A 17371-nucleotide genomic window follows, 5' to 3' on the forward strand; every position below is an offset into this window, starting at 1 on the left:
CTCTCACACCGAATCTCTGCTTAAAGCTGCAGCATCTAACTTAAAAAAATTAATTTTACACACGTTTTAAAACTTTCGCTGTCCTAACATGAGACAGATAATCTCTAAAAAAAATAATCGGTCTCCTCCCTGTTCTGCATAATTACTCCGCTCAGTCAGAAACAGCCAATCAGAACTAGCAGTAATCAGCTAGCCGCCATGCTATTTGCCTTTGAATGTTTTATATATTAATGTTTTTTTTTGGCAATATAGTAAGAGGTTTTATTTTGGCTCTTTGCATTATTTAGCCTCTTCAGAGCCTTCATATGTTATCAGTCTGTTAAAGTGCTGTAACTGCTATTGTTATCAATAGCAGTACAATTTGCACAATGCCTGTTTTGTTTAGTTTTCTTCTTGAAAAAAGTTATTAAAAACAAGTTTTTGTCTAAATTAAGGTGAATTCATGGTTCCTTTTTCCACATAATGTAACCGGTACTGTTTATGGTAAAAATAAATAAATAAATAAAATAAAATAAAAATATTTGATCGGTATCGGTGATCAGCCCTCATGGGTGATCGGTATCGGCAGGAAAAAACCTGATCAGCACATCTCTAGATGTTATAGCTTATAGCAAATAAATGTAGATAAATAACAGAGTTACTAATGTGGAAGTTACATACACATAAGGAATTATTTAAAACAGACATGTTACTTTATATATACATGCAACCTCCTTTTTTTTTTTACCATCCAGCCATACAGAATTATAAATAACTGGAATAGTGTAAATTAAAGACAAAATGTAATTACTTGTAAGTTTTAGACCTATGCATGCATACAGCCATGGATAAAATACCACTATCGTTTTCTTCAGGTTTATTGCTCATTCTACAATTACTAATTCATAACAATTTGATTAGAGAACTGATATCTAGCCATTTTACAATAACAGGACGTCACATAACATGTTTTATTATCTCACAATGGGGGAAACTCAGATGCAACAGCAAAATGAGAAACAATCGAAGCACGTAGATTCATGCAAAGATAAGAAACAAGCGAAGGTAAAATGCTGTACAATATTGAGTTATTTATAACTGTAATGTGCAACCGAGTGTCTTCAGAAAATGTGCATGTTGTGTTTGAGCAATAAAAATACAGCAGACTTTGTGTTTTAAATGTCTTCCATGACTGTATGTATGCAACCTTAAATGTAGTAAAAACCAGACAGATATATCTACAAACTGCTCACCGGTTACTAAGATGACTACTAAGGTGCTACTCACCTTACTAGCCGGCACCTTCCACCTTCCACCTGCTAAACATTATTTCATAGCCTCACCTCATCACTCCAGCTGGCTTTCATCTATCAGCATCCCACTATTTAATGCCTCGCGGCGTCCCCTGCTAGCCTACATTCACTGGCATCCTATCGTCCAACGCCTCGCGGCGTCCCATGTTGGCCCCTGTCCATCCTACTCCTTATACCTTAGTCAACATCTTCCTCACTGATGCCCTCAGTGTATTACAGTCTCCTTCGGTCCCTGCAAACCCTGCATAATGTAACCTCTCCTATCCGGGCTTCGGCCCTCACTTATAGGGGACTACATTCCTATGCAGCATCAGGAATGTCCATCAAGCTTATCGCAGTTCCAGCTCGACGTCCTCGGCCGGGACCTGAACGCCAAAGGACTTTAATGTTTGTTAATAAACCTTTTAATCGCTTTCTTTCTCTGTCTTAGTCTCTCCAGATTGAAATAGGTCTGTATAGCTTTGGAGGTTGTTTACTTGTTCCATTAAATTTTCTTTAATTTTTATAATCTGCTTGTTTAATCAATCAATCAATCAAATTTTATTTGTATAGCACATTTCAGCAGCAAGGCATTTCAAAGTGCTTTACATAATTAAAATAAAAACATGTGACATTGAATAAACAGTGAAAAAGAGAAAGATTTTGAAAAAGATTAAAAAAGATAAAAACATTAAAACCCACACCCCTTTTAGGACTTCAGTTAAACATTGTTTAACTGGGACTGTAACTTAATAGACTTTTGTTATTTTAATTGTGTCATTAAATATGTACATGCTAAATGTTGATTGTGTTTTAGAAACAGATAAAAGACATCTTCAAATCAAGTCCCCAGGCTGAATTTCAATCCCAAGCCGCCCCCGGATCAGCGCTATGCAATCTGGAGCTTCACATAATATAATATATAAAATGAAGATTTTTCTTTTTCTTTCATTTTTTCCATTAAAAAAACAAACAAACAAAAAAACAATCAATCAAAAAAAAAAAAAAAACAACCTTGAACCCTGTGATAAATTTAGTCTGGGACCAATGCTGTATCTTATAATTTATCTTTATTATACTGATCGCTAAACAGGAAAAAAAAAAAAAAGCAAAAATAATTTCAGAATACTGAATACAGAATATTTTTGTGTGATAAATATAACTAAAAGAAAAAGAAAATAGACAATCATACAGGACATTGATCAGACAGCCTTACAATATTCATTGAGAGAGAAATCTTAAGGATTACCTAAACAGTCTCTGACCTAAATAATCCTTAATTACCTTCATGTTACCGTACAAAGATCATAAATTATATTACTTTACCATAATAATTAAGTTTGCATATACAAATAAGAAAGAACTGATACAAACAAACTAGAATGGCCTGATAATTCAAATAAACACAATCACCGTTACACAGTATCAAGTTTCAATAAATGTTTTTAAAGTTTAAAGGGTCATAAGGGAAGTTTTAGAATGTCCTTCATCACACCAGTAAAAATTGACATTTTCCAGTACATCTTCCTCTGGAAACCAGCAGAGTCGTTATTGCTGGTTTGAAAGAAGCCATGACAACAGGACCAAGCTGAGTGCAGTGATGAGGCTGATGTTGTGGCTTACTCCACTCGATACCGCTGCAAGTGAGGAAAACAAACACATGACCTTATTTGAAAAGAAACTTCTCTGCTATATTGCAGATTTTGTATCATTGCAATGCTAACTTATTTTTATTTGAATGTAATTTAGCTTACCTGTGTCATCCACAAGAATAGAACCAGTGTCGATGTTGAAAGTTGTGACATTCGAAGCTGCTTTCAGCAAAACCTCTGCAATTTGAATGTTGCTAGGTGCAAACGCTGCTGAGAATTTAAGGTTCATGTTGTTGATAATGGATCCGTTGCTAAAAATGAAACAAAATATCAGTTAATTTGTCCACATTTATATTTAACAATGTTTAAAATCGCCTGCAGATCATACCTGAATGAAGTTACAATGAAGTCTCGTAATGTAGGAAACTCTCGCTGGAAGAGAGGTTCAAGCTGCAGGAAGACAAAGAAAAATATTGTTCTGTAAATTAAAGTTGTAATTTTTATATATATCATTCATCCAAACTCTGAAATTACACCAAATATGATTTTTTCTGTTGTTAGTTTATGCAAAGGATCATGATAAAGGATTACCTTTCGTGTATATGTGGTATTTCACTGATGTTACATATTACTATAACTTTTGCTAAAGGGAAATGTGAATTCACAAACTGAAGAAACATTTTTTTAACCAATTTATTGCCCTGCATAAACTGTAATTCTTAAACCCACTTGATTTAAATAAAGAATTGACTGACAAGGTTCTACAGAAGTTGGTTAAAGGTTAATTGTATAACTAAACAATCTGAATCATAATTTGATATTTTAAATGTGCCATCAGACTATATAACACCAAATTCTGAGTGACTTTAAGGTTACATTTAGCCTGGACTTATTTATAGATTCAAATATTTCCATACAAGCATACATATTTGTTTTTTATTTGTTTCTTTTGAATTGCTCATAATCTTAAAGAATTCACACTTATGCATGCATTTTTAATTTTTATATCATGTAGGGGTATATTTTTCAGTATCTGACACTTTAGATGGGAGTAGCTTGTCAACAAATAAACAACTTTCCCTTCAGGATCTGGAAAATATATTCTAATTCTAAATTGGGGAATAAATTTGCACCATACAGGGTAAAGTGTACATTTTTCTAACAACCCTACCTCCCCCTATCCCGACCCCGTGGTATAGAAAATGGTTTCTTTCATTCAATTTTAATTTTTTCAATACAAAATAATGTAGACATGCTTGTACAGCTTTATGGTTCTGTCTCGCAACATATGTCAACTTGAAAGTGTTGTTTGCTAAAGCTCTTTTCCAAATATTTTACTATCAGCTGAAATAAGACTTACATATGACTTTATAAGTGCAGCTCGACTTTTAAATGCGGCAGATGATGGGTTCAGCAAATCAGTGGTGAAGGTCTCGCCACGAGACCTGAAAGTCAGTTTCCTTGTGATTGTTGCCTCCACAGTTGGAGGTGTAGTTGTAGTTGTGGTTTTGGTTGTTGGTTTAACTGCAGTAGTTGTAGTTGTGGTTTTGGTTGTTGGTTTAGCTGTAGTAGTTGTAGTTGAGTTTGGAGCCATGGTAGTGACTGTAGAATTTGTAGTGGGTAATGTGGTTGGCAAAGGTGAGCCTGCCAGAAAAAGAAAAGAAAAAAGACAGTGATGTTTAAATAAAAACTTACATTGCTCTTTCTGTGTAGTGTTATGCTACATTTTACTTACGTATTACTTGGACAGAGCCAGGTGAAAATGGGACATCCATGATAGTGTTCTTATAGGCTTTATCAATAGCATCTTCTAACGTTTTTTGTACTACTTCGTTCTTAGGGAGTTTCACAAGTGGAGTGGCTTTGTTAAACTCCACCGCAACTTCTGCTTCTGTGACATTCATTCGAATTTGGGATGCTAAAGAAACTCTGCAATATAAATATAAAAAAACAAACATGTTTAGGAAAACATATATTCATTTTTTAAATAAATAAATGAAAAATTAATCTTACCTAAATGCAATGACATAACTAGGGACGAAGGTGGGTCCAAAAACTTCCCTGTAGATCATGTCAAACTGTAGGACAAAAGATTAAGTACCATGATAAGAATATTGTATAACTGAATAATTTAATATTCCAATTGAATGTCAGATAATATGACCATAATGATACATTTTACTATGGTACTTACAACTGCTGTGATCCTTTTTGCAAGGTCCATAAATTTTTGGCTACTTTCATTTTTGAGATCTTCATCAAATTGTTCAATAATAACCACTATAACATGATAAATTAGAGCCGGAGATTCAGTTGTAGTAGTTGTAATAAGCGTAGTTGTGTTAGTAGCTGGGACTGGTGGAAAGACTGTGGTTTGGTTTGGAGTAGATGGCATTAAGGTTGGTATAGGAGCTGTGGATAGAGCTGCTGTTGTTGTGGTTGGAGTTGCTGTTGTGGTTGGAACCGCTGTTGTGGTTGGAACAGCTGTTGTGTTGGTTGGAGCTGTTGTTGTGGTGGGTGGAATAGAAGTGGTTGGGGTTGGAGCATCTGTGACTGTGGTTGGAGCCACTGTGGTTATAGTTGGCACAGCTGTGGTTGTGGTTGGAGTAGCTTTGGTTGCGGTTGGAGCTGCTGTTGTTGTGGTTATTGCTGTCATAAAAGTTATTGGAGCTGCTGTGGTTGTTGTTGGTGTAGTTGTAGTTGTGGTTGGAGCCACTGTGGTTGTGGTTGGTGCAGCCTTGGTTGTGGTTGGAGCCGCTGTTGTTGTGGTTGGAGCTGCTGTGGTTGTTGTTGGTGCAACCGTGGCTGTAGTTGGAGCTGCTGTTGTGGTTGGCGCTGTTGTGGTTGTGGTTGGTCCAGCTGTTGTTGTCGTTGGAGCCGCCGTTGTAGTTGGAGCAGATGTGGTTGTGGTCGGAGGTGTTGTGGTTGTGGTTGGAGCCGCTGTTGTTGTGGTTGGAGCGACTGAGGTTGTGGTTGGAGGCGCTGTTGTTGTGGTTGGGGCAGCTGTGGTTGTTGTNATTCTGCACAAAAATATCCGTTCATCCAAAGCCAAGTCTATCCTCAGCATGTCTTTTCTACTCTGTTTGAGAATCATCAAACTGTCTCGAAGCAAAACTTTCAGCTCCAGTGTTGGTCTTCCTTTAGTTATTATCTCCTGGTTCAAATGAAAATCCACTTTAGAAAACTGTTTAAGTGTAGAAATGTAGTCTTTCATGTTGACGTCGGACGAGAGAAGAAAACAAATATATCGCTGTACTTTACTTATTTACTGTGTGGCTAGCTCCATGGCTAGCTCACTGTGTCTTACTCTGCAGTTGTGGAGTCACAATGTCTGGGATCATGAGCGCCCCCTGCCATGAGGCAAGAGAACTGCCTGCCTCCCCCTGAGTCTGTTCTCTGCCGTTTCTGATCGCTCCTCTGCACACAAAACACGATACACACACAATTGGTGACAAAAAACACTGTACATTATATACATAAGCCATCCATCCATACATACATACATACATACATACACTATTGTCCCTAGTGTCCCTTGCGGGAGGGTTGCTGGTGCCTATCTCCAGCGAACGTTTCGGGCGAGAGGTGGGGTACACCCTGGACATGTTACCAGTCTGTCACAGGGCTATACGTAAGCTAAATTATGGAAAATAATTTCATATATTAAATGTTTTGTAACCATCTTACTGGCGACATACAGACAGGAGGAACATGGTCTCATCGAATGGCAGCCAGCGCACTTAGTGAGAGGTAGCGCAGTCCAAGATGAGGCTCAGCTCGCTGCTGCGTCATCAGCTACGCTTCTGAGCATTTGAATGGGAAATTGCGAAAATTCAACAATTTTTAAGAAAAAAAAATTAAATTGATTTAACAAAATGAAAAATAAATACTTTATCATACAAACCACAGGGTAAAAATAGCAATATAAATTATCTTATCATTACATATTATTTTTCCATCATCCCCTGACCGCACATCACTGCTGCAGCTATTGCGGGGTGGGATGGTGACTTAAAGAAGTGGTGATCTGACCATCACTGCTACCTCGTCAGATTGTCCTACCGTAACATGGATAGATAGCAAGTCTGTCAGTGCTACGCGTCCAAAACTCCTACTGTCATGTTTACAAACAATAGCGGGTTATTAACATGTGTTAATGTTAAATACATTGGATAACATTATTTGAGTGACGGGACTGGAGTGAAAGCTTAGGAGTTATGCTTAGCATAGCATTGGAACAATTTATATACACGACGAAACCACAAGATCACTTCCTTCATCTGAATATCCTACCTGTTTGAAATGAAAAGCTATGGATGTATGCAGTAATCCTTTTACTAGAATATCCTACCTGTTAAAAAAATATTTTAAATACAAAGGTATAAAGAATAAAACTGTATCAGACAGGGGAAACACGTTTTTATTGGAATTAAATTAAACACAGACAAATACAGATTACCGCAACTAATTTTTTTACGCTTTATGACAGCTCAGCCACAATGTGTCCACCGAACTGTGTAGGTCACTGAGTTCCTGAAATGATGGGACACAGCTATTAACACATCTTCAATCCCACATAGTATCGCTACCAACATCTATTTAGCAAAGTTTAATAATAGAAAAAAGAGTGTAAGTAAAATAGTTTAAAATATAGGGACAAAATTGCCCACAAAACAACTTGTCCTGATTAACCACCAAACAATGACTTATTTACAGTACTAACGACTTTGCAGATGGCAAACTAATGCCACTATATTTGCAAGCTGCCTGTCATGTAAACTAAAAACATTAAGTAATACAGCAGCTTAATAAAAGCCAGGTATAAAATAAATTAAATAAAGCTTACTGTAATCTTTGATTAAATAAAACACAAGAAACGATACTTCCACAGGTAGGACATATTTATAAGAAATCTACTGAGTAAGCAGTATGTTACGTAGCATCGATGTGCGCATGTGCATTGCTACAAGGTAGGATGGATTTATGGGTAGCACAGATAAACAGAACAGCGGCCTCAAATAGCCCACACTAGCATATTTAGCTACTTCATTGACTTGGTTGCTTTGGACGCAGATGTGGATTTTCTTCAGTTGCCTTTTTGTCCACACAATGAATCAAGCACACACACTTAATAAGTTGTAATTTAAATAATACATAACTTGTATTGAGAACCACTGCAATAAATCAATATTTATGAGGAATTTTATTGAGTGGACTCACTCATTAAACTTTTCATTTTCAGCCTTAAATGTTTGTAAAGGTGTAGCAGAGGTTGGATCTGTGAAACTGAGCCAAATTCATACATTTCAATTTTAGTTTGACTTCTATGAGTCTCAACAGTTTGTTTACTGAGAAAAACACATGCTTGAGCATTACCACTTACTAGTCATTTTTGGTCTTGCAGTTTAAACACATTAAGCACTTTTTAAACCACATTAAAAAGTGCTTAATGCATTACATTTCACTGTTACTTTGCCGTCCCCCAAATTGCTCTTTATAAAATTTTATTGTTTATTGTCCCCCTCCACCCCAATAATGAAATGGGATTTCCTCCCTTGAGCACACATGAAGCATTTTGGGTTCTCTTTTCAAGTTTAGATTTTTTTTTTTAATTTTTTTAGCCAAATTCTTTTTGTTTTTGCATCTGTTGACGATGAGAACTACTGCTCATCACAGAAACACTGCCTTTTTCTTTTGGGAGCACATTCAAAACACACTAGCTCCAGCCCCAAATTAAATTTCGTCTCCTTATTAGAGTACAGCTATGAACAGCGTAACAGTTACCCGAGCTCCGCAAAAGCATCTTGCAGTGCTTTCCACTGACAAGTTGGTCTCTGATAAGAAAAGACAAGTTGATGTGCGGTTCGATTCGGTTCTAGACCAGTGGGGAGATTCTCCATATTACGGTCTGGAGCGCAGCAGCTATGGTCATTTCTTTGCTGATTTGCAGCAATACTCAGCAGTGAAGAACCTTGAGGTTCTGGTTCTGATGGACTTAAATAAACCCAGATATTTAAATTTGTTTTATAAAAAAATATTGCTTGTCCAAACATAATGATAAAGACTCAGATCATAAACTTTATTATTTTTTTAAAATAGACTAGCAAAAAAAAAAAAAAAAAAAACAACCCTACAAATTATAGTGAAATACTGCTACTTCCAGAGAACACTGGAAGTGAGACCCATAATATTCCGAGGAATAAGGTGGATAAGAAAAGAAAAAGATAATCACACAATTTGTCTACAAATATAATTTTGTATATCACTTGCTTATCGTAAAATATATTATTGTAACTTATGTAACATATATTTGTTTAGTGCTGACTTTGTTTATTTGATTATTAAACAGCTTTAAGAAGTAAATAAGTATTAAAAATGCAACAGTCTCCTTCAGGAATCCAAGCAGAAGCCTTTGAAGTTGCACTGCTGCTAAAAGGGGAATCTAATTTTAAATTATATCATCATAATACTCTAGAAAATATCTACTGCTTTCAAGTTTCTTGAACAAAAAAAGGCCAAATTGCCAAATCAGTGTTTGAAAGGTTCAACAGATCATTCAGAAAAATGGTTCAAAAGCATTTACGTCAAAGTTTGGGTTAAGTCTTGCCTCAGCATTTCCTCCAGGTTATTTGGATTCTGAGACACTGTAATACTTAATTTAATTTATATCTCAGCCATTCTGTTGTAAATTTGTTATTGTATTCAGAATCACATTTGACTCTATAATACTTTTATACATAAGACTGCAAAGCAAGCCCACATCATCAATCCCCCACCAACATTCTGTTTGTTGATGGAAAGTCCTGTTGACATAGTGGTGCTGTCAGTTCCAGCTGAGCAACGCCTTCAGCTCGTCTGTTTAAACTGTTCCTCCAGAATAATAGCTGTCTGTTTATGATCAGCTTATGAACATCATTAGCCCATGCAGCATTTTTTTTCCAAGACAAAAAGTGACCCTTCTATTCAGTAGTTGTTGTTTTTTTTTTTTGTTGTTGTTTTTAATCTTGCTTAGTAATTTTTCATGCGTCATCTTCTGGAATTGACCGTCTTGCAGAATGCTATAGAGTTGCAAATTGGTGTTTTTAAAAGAGGCTGTCTGTCATTTAGATTGATGTCCTAAATATTCATACACATACCTGCAGCTTTATATTAGAAAATACTTTCATTCAGCTGAGAAGTTTTTCTTTCTTAGATAAAATTATCAAATTATAACAAAATTCTAATTTGTTTCAAATTCAAAAATACTTTAGTGATCCCAAAGGGAAATCCAGGGTCTAGAGTTGTCCATAATTGTCTTAATTTTATGAAGAATCCTCCTTTGCATCATCGTCTCCAGAGGTTCCATGGTCGTCCCCAGAACAGAGCCAGCCGTCTTTGTCAGGTTGAGCAGTTCTGATGCTGCTTCCCCAACAGATGACGGCAGAAGAGGTGGCTCTCTCAATAACAGGCTTACAAAATATCTTAAATGAGTATCAATCTGGAAAAATTGTTTTTTTTTTATACAATTGTATTTTAAAAATGACCAATTGAGTAATGAATGAAAACACTTGTCTGAGAGTCTGAAAAGCCTCTTTGCCTCTTAAGCGTTGAGTTCTGCTTCTAGTCAGACAAAATGTGTTTGTAAAATTAAAGCTAACTTATGAGCTAAACCTGCCATGGGTATGAATAGATTACAGCATAAATTTACCACTGAGGAACCAGCTTTTCACACACTGCTTCCGCTTTCTTATTCCTATATGAATAGCCTCAGCATCTGGTGGACTTGGCTTAAGTGGAGAAAGAATTGGTTCTAAATTGTGACATCTTATGAATGCTGTTTTATTTTTTTACCTGCCAGACCTTTCATCTTGACAAATGGAGAAAGAATACTCACTCAAACTAGACAAGCATATTTGTCTTGTCTCATTTTTTCTTAAGTATTTAATACACAAAAATGTAAAATGTTACAGGTTTCCCTGTTTTTGCTTAGTAACTCCCTTCTTTTAAAGTGTCTTTAGACAGTACACCTGGAAATGGTCTCATTGATTTAGTCAGCAAATTTTGAAGGTGTTGCCTGAATGTTATTGAATTTACGATATAACCTGTTTGATACCATGATGAGAAGTGTAAGACTTTCTATTTGATTGTCAGAATACCAAATCTGCCATTTAAGCTAATCCTCAAATCATTCATTATTGTGCTTAAGATGGGATATGGGTGTGTTTGATGCAGAGATGCACCGACAGAATGGTTCAAATCTGGTCGACCCAATAGATTTTTATTTCAAATGGACCCCGTTTTCATTTTAAACTTAATTTCAGACTGTAGGAAGTACATATTTGGAGTCTTGATCATGCAGACAATGGAATCGCACCAATGACTATTTTGTTATTGACTGTGATGCAACACATTCACGGTTTCTTATAATGTTTACATGCTTTGAACTTTTAATATGACTTGTTTTGTCATGTTAAAACTATGAACTTAAACATATTTTACTGGGATATTATTTGTTATATCAAAATAATGCAGAAATTCAAACTTGAAAAGAAAAACATTGAGTGTTTTGCATTAATATTCAGCATTAATATTCAGCTGTATTCTGATAATTACACACAAAATATAAACTCTTTCTTCAGAAGTCACCTAATTAGGAAGTACAGTTTGCTATTGTGTAATTTAATCTCAGTGTTTCTGGCCTCTGAGGTTTGTTGGAGAATAACCAGCATCATGACCAAGGAACACTGTAGACTGGTCAGGGAGAACGTTGTGGAGAAGTTTAAAGCAGGATTAGGTTAGCAAACTATATATTCCATGCTGTATATATCTTTTGGCTGCAAAGGTCAGGTGAGAAGATCGGTTTCCAGTCTTGCACTCAACAAATCTGAACTTTACCTATTAATCTCAAGAACAAAGTAATTTCTGAAAGAAGCCCATAAGAAGTTCTGTTTGTAGTGTGTTACAAGCCAAGGAAGATGCTCTGGACAAACGTCAACCTTTTGGTCTACATGTAGAACTGAAAATTACTACACCCGGATCACGTGTTCCCTATGTTACTAGCACAACTAAGTAATTAAATGGTTTAGATCTCAGCATGTTCTTATTTGATAGAGTGGCCATTAAAAGTCCAGACCTAAATTCAACTGAGAATCTCTGTCAAGAGATAAAAACTGATATTTACTGATACTTTCCATCCAGTCTCACTGGGTCTGAGCCAATAGATACGAAGAAGCACACATAAGTGGTTTGTTAACTTAAACACAATAAGGTTTTACTTTTACTTTTTATTTTCGACTTTGAAATCATGTACAATGTATTGATGGACTCTAAGGTAGAATCCAAATGGAATGCACTGAAGTTGAATCCATAATGTAACAAAATGGACAAAAAGTTCAAAGCATGTGTAAGGCAATGGAAGGTAAAACTTCAGAGTCCTGAAGGGGTTCCGAGTCTTGACGGAACCAAACTGGTCTACCTGTGAAAGTTGACCAGAATAAACTGGCCTAGTTCCTCCCTGAATGATCGGTGCATCTCTGATTTGATGTGATGCAGAAATCTGCATTTAGTGAGCCCTGATTAAAGGGGTAGAATTAAATCTGCCTCAAGCAACTTTCAGGCAGTTTGACCTTAAAGGGTGAATATGGTTTTGCCACGAGGGAGTCCAAAGGTAGAGATCATGTTTCCTTTTGACTCTCTTGATAGTTGTAAACTGTTTGGTGGTGTGAAGCTCAGGGTTCTGGGAATGGGGTAGTATTCTACAATCCTCTCAGGTTTTGCACTTAGTTTTAAATACTGACCTGTGGTGGCTGTCTCATCAGGATTCCAACAGGAAAGCTGTGAAAAGCCTGGTGCTGCTGGTAAGATGAGTGGGGTAAACCAATACCTTGGCAATAAGTCCTATGTTTTGGGTTTTTTTTTCTTGACATAATTGATATTTTTGTGTATATGCCCCAAATCCAGACATTGCTGTTCTCCACTATATTTCACATTTGAATGTGTACGCTGTGTCCATTTTATACAATGTAAATATGTATTGGGATTTTTATTCCTTAAAGTTAAAACAATTATTACCATCTTTAATTTGTTGTTTTAAACTAGATATTTTAATTCATGGTTATTACATAGATGGATAATGTGGCTTTAGTAGAAACTGAAGATGCTTTCATGTAAATGATGCAGTAGACTGTGTGACTGTCATTTTATTCAACAGATTTGTACCAGCTTGGAAATGTTTGCATGCAAAATATAACATTTGTTTTTCTTTGCAGCACAAAGACTTGAAAGACTCAGAAAAGAACGACAAAATCAAATCAAATGTAAAAATGTTCAGTGGAAGGAAAGGACAAGCTCTCATTCTGGTATGAATCCTTCAATTTTTCCTGCTTCCAATATCAAAATATTTGAGCAAATCTGTGTTAGCACTGTTGTCTTGCAACAAGAAGGTCTTTGGTTTAAATTTGATTTGATTTATTTATTTCAGACAGGTTTTTAAAAACAAGAAAAAAATCAATCAGTGGACAGAGGAAACATGCATACATAACCAAGAACAAAATAGTTTGTGTACCACTACTTTTCTGTTTGAAAAGGAGTAGGAAGAAATGAAAACTTATTTAGTCCTACCCCTTATCTCAGTTTAATTAAATATATTACTACTGACTATTAAAAAACTACTGATTATCAAAAATTTGAAATTAAAACCATATTATAATAGTCATATGCCTGATCAATATACTGGGCTAAAGAGCCAACAAATAAATTATATTACATAGACAAAATGGTTACAAACCAACTCGCATAACAAGACAAGAAAATCTATAATTAATAATAATAGTAATAATGACAACTGTAAACAACAACTGGACATACAGCATCAGGATAATTACCAACTCATTGCCAAGGTACACCTAACAATTCTTCTTAATCTGTGTTTAATTTTTATAAAACAATAAATAAAATAAAAAACACACAGAGAGAAAAACTTATAATGATGGTAAGATAACAACAATAAGCTACCAATGGTGGAAATGGTAACACAGAAGAAACAAAGGAAAAACTCATATTTGTGTTAATCCCCTTCTTCCATGTACAATGTAAGTAACATAGTTTTGTATTTATTTTTAAACAAGTTGATGCTTGGGCATTATTTTAGTTCCATATTGAGTTTGGTCCATTGTTTGACACCAGTTGCAGTGACGCAAAATCTTTTCATAGATGTTCGGATGCTACATATTTTGAAATTCATTGTTCCCCTTAAATTGTACCCACACTCCCTTTTATGAAACATTTCCTGAAGATGTTTAGGTAACAGATTATAACAGATTTTATACATAAATAGTATAGTCTAATATTTCATAATGCCCTACAAATTTAATAAATTAGACTTGACAAATAAAGGATTTGCATTTGTAAGACAACTATCATTGTGCATTATTCCAACGGCTATGTATACTCCCACACTTCTGACCAAAAATGTATATATGACTGGCTCATTGAATAATACAAGATGTGGAGTGACTATTCAGATAATATTTAGCTTTGGCCATAATTGAAATACTTCTTGATACTTTTTTACAGACATATTTAATGTGAGTTTTTCAGAAAGTTCTATTATTACCTATTATTATCCCTAGGAATTTAGTTTCATGCACTCTTTCTATGTTTACATCTGGGCACTTTTGTTTGTTGTTAGTGAATATCATGAATTTTGCCTTGCTCAAATTTAGTGATAACGTATTCATATCAAGTCAGCTTTTAATTTTAATGAATTATGAGGTAATGGTATCCAAAAGTTGTTGTAAATTCTGTAGATTCTCACCAGTATTCTGCTGGTGAGAATCTCACCAGCAAGGGCATAGGAACAAGTTTGTCGTTTGGGGGGACACTTATCGGAAACCTGACAGATCCATAAATTGCTTGAGCAGAAATGTCAAACAATGATGTCATCAATATGTTACTTGGTTACGCATTACTCTAATCTGACCTCTTGCTTCAGTAACAAGTATTCTAACATGTTACTATTCACAATCCAGTAATCAGATTAAAGTTGTGTATCCAAGTCACTGTGTTACTTTGTTGTTTTTAGTTATTAAAAACATTTATTGTTGCTTTTCTCTTTTTCCTTGGGGAGTTACGCCACAAACCTAAATAATAGAGAGAAAAGAGAAATGCACATTTTCTAGCTGTTGGATTTTTCATTGAGTAATCAAGTTACTTTTCAAAGTAACTATGCTATACCTGGTAATAAATTAACTACACTATATATCATATGTGTGTATATGTTTTATGATCTTAAAGTGGCAAACTGCCAAAAAAACAACAACAACATAATCTTCCATTTCCTCTTGAACAAAATGGCTTCAGTGAGTCTTCAGTCATTATGCTGATGCATAATGACTGAAGACTCACTTTATCATTTACCTCACAACTAGCAAGATGCATACTCTGGTAGCACACACAAGCTACCAGATTCTGATGTATTTTATTGATCAAAATACATTTGATTATTGGTTAAAAATGAATTGCTATCAGTTGACTGGAAATTGAACTGATTCTGCCTCTTTCTAAAACCGAAGTAAAACACAACTCATAAAATAGGACTCATCAGTTTAAAACTCAACACAGTTTAAAAACCAACAAAAATAAAATCTAAAAGACAAGTTTTGTTCTTCTTTAACAACTCTCTACATCAGTGCAACAGTTTGACCTACAAAATAAATAAAATGATACTTTTCACATCTAACAGACCTTAATTCTTCACTGATAACTCGGTGTCACTTTCAGGCCCTGCATTCAGTAACTTGCCAAACATGAGCCACAGCTCTCAAAGGGTTGAAAAACACTGAGGCAAAAAAAGCCTAAATGTTTTTTTTTCTCCAGTCATTTTCAGCCACAAACATTTCATTAAAATATCTACAGCTGTGTTTCTGTCTCTCCCTCACTCCGACTCTCTGTATCCTGATGTCCCTGCATGGATTCATGTATTTACAACAGACACTACAGTAATGTACAGCATCAGAATGTGAACGAAAGATAAAAAGTATGTTTTAATCATACAGAATGAGAATATTAACAACTGATTTTCAGATGCATACATATTATGCAACTCAACTCTATTCACTGCGTAACCCATTTGTAGCCCATTTCACTCATTTAATTTAAAGCCTCTTCTCAAGCCCTTTTCATGTCTCCTAACCATTACCCTTATAGTGTATAAATAATTTTAAAAAATATTGAAACGTTAAAAAAAAATGAACCTGACATCAGTCCTCACCTGTTGTCCTTTCTGGTTCTATTATAATTAATATAATTTTTGTATCTTCACAACCTGAAACTCCACTTGGCTCTCCTACTTCTTCTCTGACCTGCTCTTTTCACAATAAAATAGTTTAGTTTATTTAAAAATTAAAACCGGTTAATACATATTTAAATAAACTAATTGAATACCTCACCAGAGCTTCTTCAGTGTCTTCACCTTTCTTCAACACCAACACTATTCTAGCACTGCCATTCTCTTGAATATCTAATAAAAATCAAGTATGATCAGGTGTTGTGTAGCCATTGCTCACTGATATTACACTTTAAGCAGCAAAAAAAGACTAATTTTGCTGCTGATTCATTTCATTGTTATTGATGGGGGAGGAGGGAAAACGTCACTCCCGTCCCCCCCGGTTCCTACGCCTATGCCAGCAGGTAAAATATTTCTATCATCGGCAAATAAAATAAGTCTTAGAATAAATACATCTCATGTAAAATGAGTTTTACGCCATGTAAAACTCATTTTACATGGAGTTTAAATGTTAAAATTTAAATGTTAAACAATTTAAAATCTTTTAATTTATCTATGCTCAAACCATTGAATCAAATTTAACAGCATTGATATTCTCAATAAACAAATGTTAAATTTCTATATCTATATCTGTGTTAAAATGTTAGCTTTTATGGAGCCCCTTAAGACCTGGGGGGCTATAAACAGCTGCTTTCCTCTGTCATGTGCCAGTTGTAAATATGATAAGCATTACATTGTATTTTTATGTCCACTAACTTATGACTTAATTTGGATTTATCAGAAGTTCAAATAAATTTATATTTATTTTAATTGTTTTTTTTTGTTTTGTTTTTTTCATTTGTTTTTAAGACTCTATAGCTGTGGGATTAAGTATTGTCGGCAATGTCTTCCACAGTCTCACAATTACCCAGTAATATTTTACATTTCCTGACCTGTCAACTTAAGATCTTTTAATCGTAGTGGACCACCTCGGCACCCCGACCACCAGGCTTAGCAAGTTTTCTGGGGGAAACCCTGTTTCCAGGTGGTCCCCTTTACTTCCGCACTTCAAAAACATAACAGAATTTTCTTCTGTGTGTTTTATGGTTTACACAAGTCTCAGTCTTACACTTGAAAAACCTGTTGACAAATGTGAATAAAATTTTTACATGAACTCCTTAAAAACTGAAGATGAGTCATCAGCAACTGGAGCAGTGAGTAATCATATTAGTAACAAACATGTATGGATCTGCTCTGTATTGTAT

The 17371-nt window shown here is 35.1% G+C and overlaps 2 protein-coding genes across 3 annotated transcripts in view; one reads left to right on the plus strand and one right to left on the minus strand.

Moving 5' to 3' along the window:
- mapkap1 (MAPK associated protein 1) overlaps positions 1 to 17371 on the plus strand; it is a 61152-nt gene that overhangs the window by 6882 nt on the left and 36899 nt on the right. The window contains exon 3 of the mRNA XM_015017900.1: positions 13111 to 13200. Coding sequence (XP_014873386.1) covers positions 13111 to 13200 — 90 coding nt within the window. The remainder of the gene's footprint in view (positions 1 to 13110; positions 13201 to 17371) is intronic.
- LOC106936723 (cell wall protein DAN4-like) lies at positions 2799 to 5624 on the minus strand. Of its 2 annotated transcripts, XM_015017903.1 has the most exons (8): positions 5596 to 5624; positions 5058 to 5325; positions 4877 to 4941; positions 4599 to 4792; positions 4224 to 4507; positions 3252 to 3313; positions 3026 to 3174; positions 2799 to 2908 (listed from the first exon to the last, which is right to left on the minus strand). In XM_015017903.1, exons 2-8 carry the CDS (start codon positions 5256 to 5258, stop codon positions 2820 to 2822), a joined length of 1044 nt encoding a protein of 347 aa, XP_014873389.1. In that variant the 5' UTR covers positions 5259 to 5325; positions 5596 to 5624; the 3' UTR covers positions 2799 to 2819. The 2 variants fall into 2 exon arrangements, with proteins under 2 accessions (XP_014873389.1, XP_014873388.1); XM_015017902.1 differs by lacking the exon at positions 5596 to 5624 and having other exon boundaries at positions 5058 to 5433.

This window comes from Poecilia latipinna, unplaced genomic scaffold (genome assembly GCF_001443285.1).
Source record: "Poecilia latipinna isolate Pla-1442-1.1 unplaced genomic scaffold, P_latipinna-1.0 Scaffold2206, whole genome shotgun sequence".
Taxonomy (NCBI): Eukaryota; Metazoa; Chordata; class Actinopteri; order Cyprinodontiformes; family Poeciliidae; genus Poecilia; species Poecilia latipinna.